General features: G+C 32.8%; 2 protein-coding genes across 5 annotated transcripts in view; one reads left to right on the top strand and one right to left on the bottom strand.

The window, feature by feature from the left end:
* Cals (calsyntenin 1) overlaps nucleotides 1-20,248 on the top strand; it is a 521,064-nt gene that overhangs the window by 456,877 nt on the left and 43,939 nt on the right. For 2 of the 4 annotated variants that reach the window (XM_076400943.1, XM_076400946.1), the window contains 4 exons: nucleotides 2,375-2,641; nucleotides 2,704-2,846; nucleotides 7,939-8,121; nucleotides 11,612-11,635. In XM_076400943.1, the coding sequence (XP_076257058.1) occupies nucleotides 2,375-2,641; nucleotides 2,704-2,846; nucleotides 7,939-8,121; nucleotides 11,612-11,635 (617 nt within the window). The remainder of the gene's footprint in view (nucleotides 1-2,374; nucleotides 2,642-2,703; nucleotides 2,847-7,938; nucleotides 8,122-11,611; nucleotides 11,636-20,248) is intronic. The other 2 variants (XM_076400947.1, XM_076400944.1) reach the window with 1 other exon arrangement.
* LOC143192730 (uncharacterized) lies at nucleotides 13,397-14,098 on the bottom strand. Its single transcript, XM_076398247.1, has 3 exons — nucleotides 13,959-14,098; nucleotides 13,610-13,787; nucleotides 13,397-13,554 (listed from the first exon to the last, which is right to left on the bottom strand). Exons 1-3 carry the CDS (start codon nucleotides 14,023-14,025, stop codon nucleotides 13,485-13,487), a joined length of 315 nt encoding a protein of 104 aa, XP_076254362.1. The 5' UTR covers nucleotides 14,026-14,098; the 3' UTR covers nucleotides 13,397-13,484.

Here is a 20,248-nt window from a genome sequence, read left to right on the forward strand (position 1 = left end):
GGCGATATTTTTATTGAAGATAATGAAAAGCTCCTTCGCCATTTTAAAATTATTATATTTAATGGAGCTCCATCATTTTACAATCGTATATTAATTAATACTGAATATTGTTCAATTATTTTAATAAAACACTTGTTTAACTTGATATAATTTTAGAGTGCATTTAATTCTGATATACTTTTAACAATCTATAGTTATATTAGGTTCTTGAAAATGTAATTCACGTTTTTTAAATTGAATAAACAGTTTTTGGCCCGATAGCTAAGCCATTAATTTGTAAGTTTTTCTGCCACAGTTAAAAGCGAGTAAAAATTGATCAAAAAAAACATATTATTTTTTGTAATTCTATTAATAATAATAATAAATTTTCCATTGTAATGTTACATCGAAGGAACTATGAAACACTCTGTTTACTAAATTATTTACTAAGTTCGCAGATAAGGTACAATCGTCAATAACCGTCGCTTATTTTAAACAAATTGTGGGAAAAAGACATTACAAATAAAATAATAAATAAAACTGTAAACATGAGCGACATCCACTCCTTTATTCTTAAAAAGAATCAACAACTTGTTATATCTGTTACAAATTCTGAAGGGCAGTTTTAACAACAGGATACAAAATCTAAACATATTTTTTGGACATCTAGTTCTATCCCGGGATGATATTGACATGAGAAAAATCAATATGTGAAGTTAAATTGTATTCGTAATAATTGATATATAAAGTAAGTATTTAGTAATCATATCATAATCTAATCAGATTTTCGTCAATCATTAGTACGGATTAAGTACATATAACTTTAGGTCTTGAATTTTCTGTTACCTCCAAATTGCGCCGTATTTTCCAAACCTTTCTCCTCTTGACTACTATTTGTTCTGATATATGAGTCGTAGCTTGTCTGAAAAGCGCCTGACTTCTTATGAAGATATCAAAAAAGGAGTCGATTCGTAGCTAGCCTTACAAGTAGCGTTGGGAACTATTGACAGTCGAAACAGTCGATAGTCAAAAAACTGGCGACTGAAATAGTAATTAATATTTTCAGTCAATTGCAAGGTGTGACCGTTTTATTAAATTCGTGAAATCAGACGAAGAGATGACCGAACCCTTTATGGTATAAATTGTGAGAGAGGAAAAGACGGAGATAATTGCTTGGAACAGTTAATTTTATATGTTCTTATATTTTCCAACGGTAGTATAAGCGAGCCGGAGATGTACATATTCCTTCACGTACTAACTTTAAGAAAGAAAAGGAAAAAAGTAATTACTGAATACTATTAACATGCACTTAATAATTTCATTTTAATGGAAGTAGAATTACTTTTATATTTGAATGTTCTGTGGATCTGTTAAAAGGAATGAAATTTTTCTATGGAATGGAATAATAATAACCCACGAATGTTTTATCGTATTTTAATATGTTAATTTCTATTTTCAAATAATATCAAATAATAAATAATATGATATAATAAATATAGACAATACAATAGAAATTAAACTAAACCTAAAAATTAAAGATGTACAATAACGACACATACTAAATAATAATTAAACATATACCTAAATAACATAATAATAAAAAGTAATTCATGACATAATTAAAGATGATCACACAATAACTACTAGAGCTTTTTTAAATAAAGTAAATGCTTGATTTATTATTAACGAAAATATTTTTTTATCAAAAATCGAGAGAGTAATCTAAATATTACATAGTACTGCCATAAAAACAATCAAAAATATTTTACTATTTATCATTCATAATTTTCATTTTTTTACCCTGTTACATTAAGAATCTTGTAAAATATCGTTCCAAAACGCTGCTATATTAATATACATTGTATTGTTATTTACCAGCACTCTACCAAAAAAATCATAAAACTATATAAATTACATATAAATCTATGTAAGCATAAATTGGGTACATTGCGTCCAAAGTCGCGACTAGGTCGACAGAGCTAAAACGTTAAAAATCAATCGAATGGAACTAGTGGAACCAAAAATAGTAACTAAAAATACACGACTGAAACAGTCGATAGTAAATAGTAACAAAATCAGTCGGACCGAAAATAGCGACGGAAAACGTCGATAGTAAAAAGCAGTCAATTACTAAACGGCCAATAGTCGATTTCAGTCGATAGTTCCCAACACTACTTAAAAGATATATCGTTCTTTCGACATAGAATCTGTAAATTGTCTGAAAGATGGGAATATCGATTGACAATAATTTGTTGTATAAAAAACATTAAACAGATTTTTCATAATAATGCTTCATATTTAAAATATTCCTTTAAAACTAAGTTATAGTAATTATTATTTTATTGAAATAGTTATATCGAATAGATTCTAAATGAACAATTCCTTTTTCTCTCAGAAATACTGAACCACTGGACTATGAACGTTCCCATAACCACATCCTCAGCGTCATCGCTTACGATTGCGGCATGCGTCAGTCGTTCCCTGCTTTGGTCACCATCAAAGTCAACAGGGTTTGCAGACTGGGTTGGAGAGGACTGCCGGAAAGAGTCGACTATGCCCCGATGACCGGTAAACAGGAACTGTTCCCAAATGCTAATCTGCAATTGTGCGATATCCCGTGTAACGTTCGCGAATTGAGGGCGAGGGTTGATCTGGCCACCAGGTACGTCCTTAATTTCGTTCCTTCCGGTCTACTGTACCAATAACCTTAACCATAATTTTCAGGCATATCGGCAAAGGATGTGATCGAGATACTTACTCCGTTCAGTCTCAACGTAAATTATGCGGTGCTTCTCCATCTGCTATTGATCTCTTGCCATCTCCCGGGGCCGGAGCCGAATGGACCAAACCGCTGATATCAGATGAAGGTTCGTATTATGTTCGTAAGATACATTTAAACTATAAATATTCTGATAACACAAGTCTACACCTGGTTTTGAACTTGAGCAATCAAAAGCTGTTGGTAAGCTCGATTGGGGGGCTGAATATAAATCAGCAACTCGTTTTTCAAAATTGGTTCTAGTTTTCTAAATATTCAATGAATTCAATATGTTTGACATTGATGATTGTTTTACGGGATCAGCAGCCATCGAAGTTGTAGCAGGATGTTGTTCGTCTTGGGACGTTCCGATTTGTTTGAGGGTACCTGTAAGTGAGGGCTTCTGTGATCTTCGTCCATCAGGCTAGTCTCGTGGGATAACGTCAACCATGTGATGTCTTCCATGCACGTCTCAAGCACCTGTCGAGTGGCTTATGTTGAGCTGGTTTATCTGCTAGAAACTTCGATCACGTCGGTGTGGCTGTCGATGCGATTATTTGTCCGAACACTCACTACGATTTTGTGGAAGGAATTTGTAGAAGAAATGAAAACACTGGCTGACTAAAAACTTGTTTATTGCGATATTAAATGATACATGTGGTCGACGGGAGAATGGACAGGATATTAGGTTAAGCTAAAGGAAGTACGGTAGCGTTGTGGAAGTGGTACTGTTACAAGAGGGTAGAGAAAAGAAAATAGAGCTAGATGTCGTCGTGGTGGTCTTTTATAGCCGGGATGCGCATGGTACCAATCCACCAGCGTTACCAACCTTTGAACTTGCTGTAGGTGAACGCGTGGTGGCCAAAAGGGTTGTAGCGATTGCTACAATATAAATCAGAAATGAGTAGAGTTCGGACTATCTTTTATACTGTTTGGGGTCACGCATTAGGCTCCAACAGTAATCGCTAATCTTTTACCAACTAGGGATTTATCTAGACTGGACCTACAGTTTAACGTGGGCGTTAAATCACGGTTCTAAAACCCACGGTCCATTAGGCCTACCGATTGGCCAGTGACCAACTTGGAAATCATCCCAGAAGACATGTCCATACGTCAGGATATTTATGCTGTCCCAATAATCCTTTTTCCTTTATACCGACCACATGCACCGAGCAATAGTGGCAATCGTCTGCATGATTTTTCTGTTCTCTTCAGAACGTTGACATATAAATTAAAAAGTATAAATTTTCACCAAGTGGTCACTTATACAGCTTTGGTTTGCACGCATTCCAAAACAATTTCAGTACCCATGACTTGCCAAGGTTTACTACAGCAAAACCAAAGTACTGCATATATGCATCTTTGAGTGCATTTGTCATGATTTTTCCTCTATTGCCATAACAAAAACACTTTGAATCGACGTTGTATGTGTATTTTCACACACTCCGAAGCATAATTACAGCACAAAAATAAGTTCCAAAACAGCTGTTATATGAACGCAGTGCTGCCATCATGTAAGAACTCGAAAACTAGAACCAATATTGACACAGGATTTAAGACCTAAGTTTAAAGCATGAAATAATGCTAAGAATCGTTTTCATTTGCTCGGGTCCAAAACTTGTTGGCCTGAACTTGTGTTATTTTTATATTAATTTATTATTTTATAACATGTTATAAAAGATAATTACAACAAAACTGGCTGCAAGAAAATATTAGTATTACTACAGCCAAAACTTCAAGTAATTTAGCTGAATTGATCATTCACTTAATTAATACTTAATTTGGTAGTTGGTACTAAATATTAAATGTAACACCTAAATTTTAATGGATAACTACTAAACAACATTTTTACTGTCGGTAACAGTAGTCATTTTCCTCCATACATAAATAACTATTCATTAAGATTTTAATTTTATTCTCAACAGTTTAATATAAGGATCTGTAATATTTCATTATCTCGGATAATATGACATTGATTTTCCTTATTTCTGCGTCATTCCAATGATTGTTTGATTACTGACTTAACATACTCCAGATATTCTCTAGCCTCTCGATAGGACTTTAATACTGTTGCACGTTGTTGTTCTATTTCACTCAGATCTCTAGAATTAGTCAACATTATTTAATCTTTAATACTTCAGCATCATGTGCCTTTTCAAAATAATTAATGCTATAAATGCAATGCAATAATTTGATAATAAATTTATTAATTGTAACAGGTACTTTAATTTAATGAAACCGAGTGTGATGATCAAAATATTACCAACTATTAATAACGTTATTTATTAGAAATACTTTACAATTATTACAACGCTTAATATAAATTATGCTATCTTAATATAAATATCGCTACCATAATATATACTATTAATATAACATATTATCACTTACCTATATGTTGATTTATTGAAAAATAAATAAAAATATTAAAATAAGAGGTTCAGTAATAAATATACAGTATCATATACAGGAAGTATTTTTATCTAATCAATTTAAGGAATATATGTAAAAAAATTCCATAACGATTCTAAAAATTGTACTTTTACAACGCTCTTGGGGTTCTTTTGTGGCATAAAAATTGAAATCACAAGAAGCAACATATAATGAATACGACGGGTGGAACGAAAAACCGCTTTATTTTTTTTTACTAGTTTATTTATCAATATTCTAGATCACCAATTTTGCAACATTTAAACAAATATCCATATATTTTGTCGATATAGTATGTTAAGTTCGAGTTGATATCACTAGACCACCTTTCAGCTTTTCAGTTTTTTTTACTTAAATAGAGACAAAATTTTATTTTTAGTCTTCGACAAAATGGCTTCGAAAAAGTAAAACCCGATGTCAGAGCTTTAACATCTATAAGTGTATCCAAGTATCCACTGTGATATATTAGCGATATATATTAATAAAAGTGCGTAGTATCAAAATTTAATCAAAATATATTTAATATGAAACTAAACTAAATCTTATTTCTCAACTCCAGTATTACTAAGATTATTTTAAGGCTGCAAAGCAAGTCAATTTACCAGTTAAATGTAGCAAAACGAGAATATGTGGTTCGTTTTATAGCCAACTAGTTTATTTGTTTCGGGAGCATTAAAGCTTTGCCATTATTCTTTGGTCTAGTTCATATGTTGGTCAGCAAAGCAGAGCTCTAAATTTATATTACATCATATGCTAAAACATAAAATTTTACTCGCATCTCGTGGGTGTTTTTTTAACACATGGTATCCACTCAAGTACCCTTGGCTCGTCTATCTTTATTTGCATTTAATGGAACTGTATATACGCATATATATAAATTAGTATTAAAATATAAAAATAGATTATATGAACGAATAAAAGGTATTAAAGATTTTTCATAGTAACAGTCGTTTTATTTAAGTATAACAATTTTAATTAATATCAAACTTTCCGTACACACAGCAAATTTATTAGAAATAAAGGAATATTCTATCTAATTAAGAAAAAATTAAAACAGCTGTATTTCTCCACACCGCCATCTCTTTACATGAGTACACTTTAACTGAATACAATTTCTGTAGCTCCAACCATTTTTCTATATTTATAAAAAGAAAATGATCTAGCTAAACTAAGTCCTGCAAATAAGCTGTGCAAGGAAGCAATTCTCTAAACAGCTATAATCTATCTTTTTCCCTCAAACTCTTTAATAAATAATTAATATACAAATAACATACGATATCAAATATCATTAATGTTTACGTTTTTGTCATAACCTTAACTTTGGCTTTTGTTAGAGCTGATTTTAGTATTTAAAATCCATATGTTTACAGTTGCTACGTTTCAAATATAATGTAATTACAAAAATGTATTGAAAAATAGCCAAATAATCTATAAATATTATCTTTTTTCTTCCATTCTATATTGCTCAATTTATTTATTATTTTTAAATGTTTTTCAGTTTTTAGCCAGTACCTAATATAAAATGTCTGTTATATCTACTAGTTTGCTCATTTTCAATCCATCATTATCTAGTATTATTATCTACTTAATTTGCTACAGAATTGTTAATTTGTATTACCATTTTTAAGGATAATTGCACGTTCTAGTGGTAAAAATATTAAATTCATTTTTTCATATGAAGGATTTCATCTCTCATCAGTGTTATTAGTAAAAAAAATGTTGTTATACATTCTGGGAAACATCGATGCTGGCTCTTGAGCGTCTCATTTAAACATAACAAAAAGTGTAAAAAAAACGAAATAAACAAGGGTAAAAAGGAAATATTTTTATCTAATCAATTTAAGGAATATATGTAAAAAATTCCGTAACGATTCTAAAAATTGGACTTTTACAGCGCTCTTGGGGTTCTTTTGTGGCATGAAAATTGAAATCACAAGAAGCAACATATAATGAATAGGACGAGTGGAACGAAAAACCGCTTTATTTTTTTAACTAGTTTATTTATCGATATTCTAGATCACAAATTTTGCAACATTTAAACAAATATCCATATATTTTGTCGATATAGTATGTTAAGTTCGAGTTGATATCACTAGACAACCTTTCAGCTTTTCAGTTTTTTTTGCTTAAATAGAGACAAAATTTAATTTTTAGTCTTCGACAAAATAGCTTCGAAAAAGTAAAACCTGATGTCAGAGCTTTAACATCTATAAGTGTATCCAAGTATCCACTGTGATATGATATATCAGCGATATATATTAATAAAAATGAGTAGTATCAATTAATTGAGAAGTAATATTATTGAGTTACTCATTGTCAAAAAGAAGTGTTTTATGTGGCGTAATATGATTGGCTACATGGTCAATCGTTGCAAGAATTACATTACAACATCGTTCATTCGACACAGTATCCCTGTTTTGCCACAATGATGGTAAAAGATTGTGGAAAATGACGGCAAATATTTTGATTAATATATAACGTAATAATTTTTATTAATATTGAAAATATGATCAGAATACATGCAATATTATTTTTCATAACAATTTTGGCAATATTATACTTTTCTAGTATTTTTATAAAATATCATGAGACTATTTATATTCAGAATAGTTTCTACATTATCCAATCCTATTAAAAATAAACTAGACATAAAAGACCGATTTTCCAATATTAATATTAGATCTTTTTCCGTAAGTCATTGTTTATATTAAGAACATTTATGAAGGGAACGTTACGAACATATCGAACTGATTCCATCGTAAAACCCGCAGGTCACGAATCCGACCAGATGTTCGAATTCGACGGCAGCAGCACCGCAGTTTCGATCCCCAACACCGTCCTGGACCATAATTTGCCGGCTACTTTCACCATCGCCACATGGATGCGACACGGAGAACATAACGGCCAAGATAAGCACGTTAAGGAGCACATTCTATGTTCTGCTGACGACCACAGTAAGTACCTCGTTGTTCGATTGTTTGCGGTCTCGTGTATTATTTGCCAACGAGCGCCGATTGGTTTTCGATAATAATTGGATCGCCGAATCGTTTAATTGCATAAATGTTGAAACGCTTGTTTGAGAGGACAACCAGCCGGTTGCGATTCAATATCATCGGTATTATTAATTAAATCATCAATCATTATCAAGGTAAATTAAAAATTCACTCATCACCTTTGAAATTGTACCTACAGATATTTTAATTTTTTTTATAACATTTTTATTTAGATACGCTTAGTACAATCTTAATTATAAATTAATTTATTACTACTTTTCATTTGTACTTAGATTAATTCACAAGCAAGACGAGTGCGAGAAAATACATCAATATGTATTCCTCAATTATAAAATTATAATAAATTATAGCTATAGCTTCCTTACACTAAAGGTATACACTTTATATAAGTTCGCATGGTTTGGTTCGCTTCAATCTGATGACATCCTGCGCGCAGTCCAGCAGTTGTATTGCTTCCACGTTAGTGTGATTTAGTAATCTTCTTTCGTGTTTCAAGGCGAAATCTTATAGGATAACTTCGCAAATCCATTTGATTTCCAGGTCATCGTGAAGTTCTTCGTTGGTTACGTAGCTATAGGCATTGGTAGTAAATCGAAGAACCTTGTTTTGACAGCGTTGGGTGACTAGTTGATTTGAATCTTTAGTACAACCCCATATTTGCACCCCATAGGTCAAAATTGGCTTTATGATTGTCTATCATATAAGTATCTTGCGATTCCAATTTTCATATATCAATGGAAATAAAAGATTTCAATGAGACTGAAAGAGATTTCTGGCCTCATAATGAAAAATAAAAATTTGATGTTTTTCAACATACCATTCCTGAAAATAAATGTAGTTTTCCTTGCGTTGGCACAAATTTTCATCTCCGATTGCGGTCAGGCTTCTTCTGGCATCGAAAATCGTCGACCACGTAATTTGTTTTATAATAAACAAGTCATTAGATGTCAAATCAGGGCTGTATTCATGATTTCGGTTTCATGAATTCTATATTTTGGCCGGTCAAAAAATCGATTGTTTGAACCGATGTGTGAACGCTCCGTTATCATGATGATTCGCATTTTCTTAAGATTTTTTTGCATTTGATTTACCTTAAAAATTCACCCTCCTACGTTATTTGTCCCTACGAGATTAAACCAAAGAACCATTTGGTTCGATATACTTCTTCCATGAACGACTATTGATCAAGTTTAGCAATCAGATTCCACAGATCTTAAATCCGCTACTGCTGTTGGAACCAAAGTTAGTCCAAATTCAAATATCTGTAATACATTATGCCACGGAGGTCATTCCACCTTCGATACGATAACCATAACTACTCTTTCAGGATCTTCAATTTCTTTACGAGTACATATGGTTTCCAAAACAGGACACATTTTTATTTCCCTCAAAGTAACTCACATTTCAAAAATATACACATACTTCCATTGTGTAGATAGATTTGTATAAAATAGTAAAATCTCTTTTACCACAAATATTGTGACTTACTTTACCAAGATAGAGTGTGAACTCTTATTGATTAAGGACTTGATTAAGGAAATAGGGTCATGTTATTTGTAATATTGACGCTCGTCTATTCTCCCTATTTTCTATTATTTCCTTATCGTTAGCATCTGGCTTTTTTTTAATCAAAATCGAGTTTTCTACTGGATTATTACGTTTTATCTTAACAGAAGCCCTCTGTATGTGGTTAATCCACTATTCAATAGTTGTTTTAGACCACTACACACATAATATTTTGACCTCCATTCCATTTAACTTTAATGGTGAAGATAGTCTCCTCAAAAGTGACATATTCAGACCGCTAACAAATCTAGATGTGTCTTTAACTTCTTCCTTCTTTTGAAGTTCATTGGCAGCCAGATCTTGATTACTCGGTGAGTGATAAGGCTACTTGTTCTTCCTTCACATTCTTCTTTACTCATTGTTTTGAGAATTACAAAAGTTGTTTCACTAAGACCACTATTGATTATCATGAAGTTTCGACACTTGTCGTTTGGAAGTTAAGAGGTGGCGACAATAACACTATCAGTTTTGGAATACGATTCTATGAAGAACTTCCTCTTCAGAGCCAATCCGTCAATAATTTGACACTAATATTTTATTTACGGTCAATTTAAGCAATATTCAAGTTTCCAGAACATTTAAAAATATCTAATATGGCTGAAATTTGGCAAGAATGACATTCGAAGAATTATATCTGACTATAAATTACCACAGTTTTCTCTTAAAGCATTTAACGAATTCTGTATTATATAAATAAATACCGTTGATATTGAATCGTGATTTGTTCTTTTTAAGTATGAGCTGATCTTGATAAAATATTTTTAGATTTGCATAAAATGACTCTTATGGGGCAGTTTTAGTAGGAATGATTTATTTATACTTGGATAATCGATTTACTGAAATGGAACTGTAGTCATGAAATATATCATACATCTGTTAAATATCTTATGATTCCGATTCGACATGTTTAGCATTTTTAAAAAACAATTTAATAATATTGTAAAATATATAGTGGGTATGGTACTTAATTGTAAATGATAATACAGTCAATTTTGTCACCGCACAATTAAAAAGATTGTGGAAATTAAAAACAAAAATAATTTTCTTATTATAAGAAAGGACTTCAATTATCACTTGATATTAAGTACAGTACTACATTATTGCAAAGAATGATAATTTCATACTATTGAGTTAAGAAATTATCTTGAAATAATGAATAGTTATTAAATTTGTAAGATATCTGTAAAATTTTATACCATTATTATTATTTTGTTACTCTGCTATATATACGAGCCAGCTAAGCTTATTTAACACCATTATATGTTATGTTAAGCTGAATGTAATGAAATATTATGATTGAAAATTATAACAATGAACCTTAGTTAGAAGGTCTAATTCAAGATATTTTAAAACGGAATATTCATTCCTTACACCCATCACTTTGATGTTATGGCACTATAGACTGCTGCAACATCCTGGTGAAATAAGACTTTTCATTTTATTAATTTTTTTTATAAGTGTTTTAATGTTTACGGTTCTTTGAGTAATCTTTTCTAAATATTGCTTAAACAACATTGACATCAAAAAAATTGTCTATTGGTCCAATGGTCCAACTAATATACGAAATACAATGAAATTTTTCTTTTCTACTATTGTGATCGAAATATATAACAAATACTGTTTATTATTTGTTAGTACTAGTACTACTGAGATAAAGCAGAGTGGATTCTGGTATATTGAAGCAAAAATGTTTTTTTCTATTCAGTAGATATCGATTATTCAACAGTGCTTTATGGCAAAAGTCAAACCGTATAAATCTAAAGTTTAAAGGTGCAAATTGAAACAGTCAAAAGTTACGCGCTCCTGTGCTGCATACTTAAGTCGAGTTGAACATTTCTCCCTCTAATATTTCAAACTTTTTTAGGTCCTCCTTTGCATAAAACGTTTGGTAAGATTGATGTTTTGCGAGAGAAAAAACCCTTGCCTTGCGTAACGCTAACCGTAACCGTTTTTTTTTTCTGTATTGTTGTGATCGATCTAACACACGACTAAAACGACTGCGTTTATTGAAAACGTATATCTGGCTTGAGTTTATTTATGCATTATTAATGATTGTTCGAACATGAGATATGGATTATATTGTATTTTTGGTCGCCGAGATGTGTTTTTCGATATGGGATATGTGGAATCGTTCGAAGTCGGGCTGCTTTTGTTATATCTCTTGCTTTTATTATGAAAAGCAACGATCATCAGTATTATATATAAAAATATTTTTGTAAAAAAAATTGAACCAATTTCAAAAAATAAATAAGGGACTCATTAAAATGTAAAAAATAATCAGATTTTTAACACAAAATAACATGTGTAATAACTAAACAAAAATCAGTTTGAAGTCGGTGCCGAGCATTCAAACAATACAAAAATTATTATAATATAATTATATGTATCATAGAAAGAAAAAACCTAATACCAACACACCAGTTTGGGTTTATTAACAAACACTCAACAATTGACCAGGTCCTCAGAATAACAGATGTTATTGAAAAAGCCTACGAAGGTCTTATTCATAAACTACACAAAATGCTACCAAAACAACACACCGAACTATTAAAATCATACATTACAACCAGAATCTTTAGAGTCAAGCAAGAAGAAGCTTACTCTACAATAAAAGAAGCTAAAGTAGGTGTACCACAAGGAAGTGTACTGGGACCAATGATTTATCTACTTTACACTTGTGATATACCACAAATGGAAAATATCACGATGGCTACATTTGCTGATAATACTGCGATTATAGCTGTTGGAGATAATAGTGAAGAAGCCTCACGAAAATTACAACAGGCAAGTGACAATATAAATAATTGGACACAAGCTTGGAAAATAAGAATTAATGAAAATAAATCTGTACATGTGGAGTTCACCTATACACAGATCGTACAAGCACCAATAACATTAAATAACACTATCATTCCATATAGCAACAACGCTAAATATCTCGGAATGAATCTCACCATCAACCTTTGGTATTTAAGTTATACATTGATAAGTATATTTTGAAGAAATGTGTCAATTTATCATATCAAGTCACATATCACAAAAATAGTCTATTTTAAACAAATTTTACATGAATCTCCGGCTCTTTCGCCCTAAAATACGTATATTCTGAATGTTTGATATTTACTTCAGTTAAAACAATTTGTCACCTTTGTTATATATGATTTTTGCAATTCTCGCATTTAACAACACATGAAAATTACATTAAATTATAAAACATTTTACGCGGAATGAAATGCTGATATAGTATTTTTATATTACTATTAGTTATTATGTTATATAATGAAAAGTTTGTTTTCAAAAAACTTTTGGATTTCTTTGTGTCACGCTTCTCAAAAATTACCCATTCTAAAACAGTTTAACACAAATTTCAATTTTTTTCGCGCCAAAATACATATGTTTTCAGTGTTTTATGTTTATCTGAGAAGTATAAAAATTTGTGACTTTTTCCATATATAATGTTTATTATATCATTATCTATATCATTTGGGTTTAAAAACACATGAAATTTACAAAAATTTTAAATTATTATACGCCGACATTCTATTGTTATAAAATGTTGATACAACTATTAGTCATTAATTTATATAATGAAAAGTGCGTTTTCAAAAAATTATTGAATAATTGTTTTTTAGGTAAAAAAAACGGTAGATGGAATGCATGCTATCGTTTATTTAACAATACTGATTAATATATAAGGCAATCGAATGATTATCATAAAGGACATAGCGTTAAAATGCCTACTGTTGTCTGGGCCTTCTGGTAGGTCTGGGACGTCTGGTTGGTCTTGGACGTCTTGTGGTTGTTGGTCTGAACAATTATAATAGGTAATTTTGATGGAGATAAAATATGCAGGCAGACTTACGGCTTAGGGGTAGGACAAACTATATTCTCCCAGTAACTGCACACGTTCAAATCGGAGTCAAATAAAGTGTCTTCGGGACAGTCTTGCAACACAGGAACACCGTTGGAGCATTGCCAAAACTGCGAGCAATCATTGGCGGGGTAATACAGTTCAACACTATTATCCAATGGGCACAACGCTGAAAGGATTGTGTTATACATTAAAATACAATCAACAGAAGTTTATTCTATTAGATTTTTTTTATTATATACGTTCAAATCAAAAAATGAAACAGTTGTCTAAAGCGCCATCTACACAAATCTCTGCCAGAGGTCAAAAAAGAAAGTGCATAGGGAGATATAAAACTTACGTGTTCTAACTGCATAGGTGGTAGCTAGACACACCACCAACGCTAAACTTATATGCATAGCGTACATTTTTGCTACAGATAGCTGGATCTAAGACTGATTCTGAACCGATCGAAGACTGATGATGAACCACCATTCCTCCTTTCGATTTATATAGGGCCAATATCGCAACGATCCAATAAATATTTCGGAAAATGATTGACTTTTGAATTGCAAGTAACGTCATAATCAACAACACTTGAACTTCGAGATATATCTCTTAGTGGGCTATGAATGAAACGTTGACATGACGGTGAATGACACCTATAACATTCGTCGATGGCCTGTCATTGCTGATAAATCAAAGTCAACATAACTTAAGAAAAGTTAACAATGCAAATAATTGACATAACTGTATCAAAAAATATTTTAAAAACTAGATTTGATTTTTTTTGGGTAAAATTTAAAATGCTGATGTTATCTGAGATACTATTTTCTTTTCCTGCGAAATATAGGCTTAGATTAAGTTATAGTTCGGTAGGATCACAATTTCTTAGCTTATAGACATGGACTAGTGGTAATAGGCCAATTGAAAAGTCCCCGGCCTACCATAGTAAAACACCTTTTTTTATTCAACATAGTTCCCTTCAAGGTTGATACACTGATTATAGCGACCCTCCAACTTTTCGATACCATTTTTGTAGTACGATTTGACCTTTGCTTTAAAATAGGCCTCAGTTTCGGCGATCACTTCTTCATTCGACGAATATTTCTTCCCAGCGAGCATTCTTTTGAGATCTCAGAACATGAAATAGTCCCTGGGGGCCAGATCTGGAGAAAACGGTGGATAAGGAAGCAATTCGAAGCCCAATTCATGGATTTTTGCCATCATTTTAACTGACTTGTGACACGGTGCATTGTCTTGGTGAAGTAGCACTTTCTTTTTCCATGCGGCCATTTTCGGCGATTTCGTCCTTCAAACGGTCCAATAACGCTATGTAATAGATTTGATGGTTCTTTCTTTTTAAAGGTAGTCAATGAAAAGTATTCCTTGCGCATCCCAAAATACAGATGCTATAACCTTACCAGCCGACTGTTGCGTTCTCTCACGCTTTCGAGCGGGTTCATCGTGTGCAGTCCACTCGGATGATTGTCGATTGGACTTCGGAGTGAAGTGATGTAGCCATGTTTCATCCATTGTCACATATCCACGCAAAAACTCGGGTTTACTACGCTTGATCATTGTTTTTGGTCAAAAGTGAGCTCTCGCGGCACCCACTTTGCACAGAGCTTTCTCATACCCAAATATTTGTGAATAATATGATGTATACCTTCCGTTAATATCTTTAGAGTGTTCGCTATTTCATTCAATTTCAATTTACGGTCATCGAAAATCATTTTGAGGTCCACTGCGTTCACCGTTTTCGGAAAGAAATCCTTTGATGCAAGTTAACTTTTACACATTCGTTTTGTTTGGACTAAATATTGGGAATAGATCATTAATCCTTAGACAGGGTATCCCTAGGATAAGTCCTTAGTTAATTCAAGTAGAGTTATTTAAAAGATTTCATTCAATTTAATCTGTTTTCACTGTTTATCACTAAAGGTAATTTTATATATCACAAACAACATAATAATGTTTAAAGGATTTAGTTTAATTTAAACGAACCCATTTATAAATTCTGTTAAACAAATATTACTGTTGGTAAAATTATTCAAATAAACTAGTAGTGAGTTGTATTTAATTGCATCTATAGGTGTATACAAACGTAAGACCGCTACGAAAACAACGAGGTGTATTATTTACAATTTACCGGTATTATTATGTTGTTTGAACAACCAGAACCTTTAGAACATACATTTATCAGAAAGGTAAATTTTCGTGCGAGAATAGAAAGTCGGTGTATGGACACAAAGTGTGTAATTTTTCTATATTAATTATATCCAATCAAGTACCATCTTCTTCTTAGACGGAATCTAAAACATGTAATTATTTTCAATATGTTTTATTTATGCTGTATTATTTTAAATACTTAGTTAGTTTTATATTGCTTTGTATGTAAGTAAAGATGTTGTCTATAAATCAGTTTATTTCACAGAACAGAATCATTAGATAACAGGTCAATTGAAAAGTCCCCGGTCTGACACATAGATAACGCTACTAGAATTAAATCTGTATGGTTATTAGTTATCCCTACCCCTCAAAAGATGCGTGTATAAATTTGACAGCTGTCGGATCATTAGTTTGTGAATTATAGTATTTTGAGTGAAAAAACTTTTATTATTGTGAAAATAATGGATAAAAAGGAATTTAGCGTGTTGATAAAATATTGATTTTTGAAGGGAAAAATACAGTTGAAGCAAAATCTTGGCTTGATGACGAGTTTCCGGACACTGGAAAATCAACCATCAAGGATTGGTATGCTAAGTTTAGACGTGGTGAAAGGAGCACCGAAAACGGAGAACACAGTGGACGATCAAAAGAGGTTGTTACCGACGAAAAAAAATCCACAAAATGATTTTGAATGACCGTAAATTGAAACTGAATGAAATAGCAGACACTCTAAAGATATCAACTGAACATGTACATCATATCATTCACGAATATTTGAGTATGAAAAGATTTATGCAAAGTGGGTGCCGCGCGAGCTCACTTTTGACCAAAAACAACGACATGTTGATGATTCAGAGCAGTGTTTGAAGATGATTAAGCGTAATAAACCCAAGTTTTTGCGTTGATATGTGACAATGGATGAAACATGGCTCCATTATTTTACTCCGAAGTCGAATCGGCAGTCATCCTAGTGGACTGCACACGATGAACCCGCTCCAAAGCGTGGGAAAACGCAACAGTCGGCTGGCAAGGTTATGGCGTGTGTATTTTGGGATGCGTATGGAATAATTTTCATTGACTACCTTGAAAAAGGAAGGACCATCAGCAGCGACTATTACATAGCGTTATTGGAACGTTTGACTGACGAAATCGCCGAAACACGTCCGCATTTGAAGTAAAAGAAAGTGCTGCTTCACCAAGACAATGCACCGTGTCACAAGTCAGTGAAAACGATGACAAAAATCCATGAATTGAGCTTCGAATTGCTTCCTCATCCACCGTATTCTCCAGATCTGGCCCTCAGCGACTATTTCCTATTCTCAGATCTCAAAAGAATACTCGCTGGGAAGAAATTATCATTGAATGAAGAGGTGATCGACGAAACTGAGGCTTATTTTGAAGCAAAGGACAAATCGTACTACCAAAATGGTATCGAAAAGTTGGAAAATCGCTATAATCAGTGTATCACCCCCTTGATGGGAATTATGTTGAATAAAAAAAATGTGTTTTAATATGGTAGGCCGGCGACTTTTCAATTGACCTGTTATATGAATAAATTTGCATTGTAGAACATGACAAAATCTGAAATTACTATTTCCTCGCTCCATTATTAACAATGATAACGAAATATATTATTTAAAAAATACAGTCCAAATATTTCATGGCACTAAGTCATTAAATTGGTTTGTGCTATTCGAAACAGTTCGTATTTATGTTAAACTTCCACTACATCCATACCCGGTAGTTCATAGTTTCGACACAAAATCGTTTCACGGCTGAAAAGCCATTACTCTCTCTCTCGTCGCTAATAGACCACTAGCAAATGCAATCTTCGGTCGACAAAAGAGCCTCCAGTTCCATCAAACTTACCAACTAGGCGCATACATTAGTTTTCGTAATAACTCACTTAATTTCGGACACATCACTGCTGGAGTCAACGTGGAACATTCGAGACGAGTATTTAGCATGCAAATTATTGTGATGTCTTCGTTGAGCCGACAGGAAATCGCAATGCTATGCAATAGCTTTAGCAGCATAATTTAACCGTTCATTATAAAATTGATTTACCCATGCTACGTATTAAAATTGGTTATAATCGATTTTCATTTTTAAAAAATCGTAATCCTATAGATTAGAATTAAAGGATTTTTAAAGGAATTTGAAGGTTTATTGTGATAAATTGGAGCAATGTGTTGTGTTAAAAGTATTGTTTATTGATGGCCGCTACTTTTTACGAACTTTCAGGCCATTCACGGAAAGATGAGCGAATTTGAACTATCTTCATAAACAGTGAAACGCTGTTCTAACAGGTCCCGACTTATATGTCGGAATAAATAGTAATTAGAATTAGAATGTTTTCAAGTTTATTTTCACCAATTTTGCAACATGTTGTCTAATGCTGCAAAATAACATTGTTGTGTCTTTGCTCGTATTCCGCTCATTTTTCGCGCAGTGCTTGACTCAAACGCATAAATTGTAGCCGATAGCGATCCTCATTGATGCTTTCAGTGAGATTACAAATGTACCCAAATCGTTTTAACACACACTAACACCATCGGTAAATGCTTCAAAATCAATTTATAAGCCTGTATTAAATAAAACTGTATGGGATTCATTGGCCTAAATAAAGTATCACTAATTATATTTCTAGCATGATGAAACTGTGTTAACTAAATATATATAACTTTAAAGTTTTTTAAAAATAAAGTCTGTCATTTGGTAAATTGTCGAAGTCTGAAACTTAAAATTTATATTAAGATCATCTTTTAGTTATTATTACGTGTTTTATTATTATTAAGTTTTTTTTAAGTTTTGAATTAAAACACTAAGAAGTATTAAACGATATTTCATTTGAAGAAAAAGATAAAATTGTCATTTTTTTATTATTTTATTATTTAATTATATATATATATATATATATATATATATATATATATATATATATATATATATATATATTGATACTAGTCGTTTCCATCTAACCTACAATTTGTCTTTATTATAACTATTAAATCTAAGTATAAAACTAGGAGGACCGATCGGCCCTATCTCAGTCGCTGGTGAAATAATGTTTATACATGTTACTGCTGAATTTTTTAATAAATGCACCTCCCTAGACAACACTACACAAGATCAGACCGTTTGATTCCTTTGAGTCTGTGTCCTGTTCTGGTGGTATCCAATAGTTGTAATATTTCAATATTCGTGTGAGAATGGAGTCTTTCCTCATGCCCCTTTGCAATTCTCTTCATTTCTTGACTGACTGTAGGTATCTGAAGGTCTCGATGTAGATAATTAGTCCTATAGTATTTTTGTGCATCCACAATACCTCTCAGGACTTTGTTCTGAAACATTTGAATTTTATTTATATTACTCTTTGCAGAACATCCCCACAATTGAAATCCGTGATTTTCTTCCAATTAGCCAGTACATTTTCCTATATTTCAATTCCAGTTCTTTTCTTTTCTTCTTTATATGTTCCTTCCAGAGAAGTTTTGCATCGAGGTTCATTCACACACATCATTTTATGCAGATGGCATAGCTTTCTTCACCACCGATTACAGTCCCGACGCCATCGATGGCAGACTAGAAGTCCAACTCAACCAGGCGATTGCATAGTACAAATTCTGACGGCTGCAGATTAACCCAAGCAAAATTGAAGCTATTTTATTCCACTGTAAGAAGGAGTTCCGCGTTGATAGCCTCCAAATCGAAAAAGTCCCGATCCCCTGGCTCCAGAAGGTATCATACCTCGATCTGCAGTTTGACGGCAGGTTCTAATGGTCAGCTCAAAGACAGCATGCTATTTGCAAAGGCAATGGCATGTACAGCCTACTATTTCCACCCCTCTGCAGAAAAAGCAAACTCCCAATCTCCAAGAAAGCGACTGTATAAGATGTTAGTCCATCCAGCGCCAGTGCATGCCTCTACTGAGTACAGATGAGGTACAAGTACGTCTCTGAGAGACAACCTGCACTACTCCAAGTGTTCCAGTCCAAAAATCCCGCGCGTTATTCCTCCATGGTTTATGAGGAACGTGAACACTCACCTTGAATCAGACAACCCGTTCGCGAAAAGTTTCACGAACTTGCTGAGGGTTAGGTTCTCTCTAAGTGCCTTAGAACTCGATAACAGCTTAATCGAATCCCTACCTATCCACAAACCCCGGTAGGTAAACCAACTACGACAATCCCAGACGTATCCTAGGGTCTCTGTCACTCGCAAAACTTATCTATCCAGAACCTGAAGCGACATCAGCAAAACAACATTTGGTTCAAGCTTGTCAACCCGGAATAAGAAAAAAAAGCAATTTTAGTGACCAAATAATTTCTAAGCAAGTTCCGCGGACTTCACCTGACGAGTTTCCCTTTTATTAATTACTAGCGACCCGCCCCGGCTTCGCACGGGTGCAATGCTGATACTAAATTAAATACACTACAGAAAAAATATGAACGTTGTATATAAAAACATAGCGGCCCG

This window comes from Rhynchophorus ferrugineus, unplaced genomic scaffold (assembly GCF_030347505.1).
Source record: "Rhynchophorus ferrugineus isolate W39M unplaced genomic scaffold, kcgeb_rfMv2 rfM3, whole genome shotgun sequence".
Taxonomy (NCBI): domain Eukaryota; kingdom Metazoa; phylum Arthropoda; class Insecta; order Coleoptera; family Curculionidae; genus Rhynchophorus; species Rhynchophorus ferrugineus.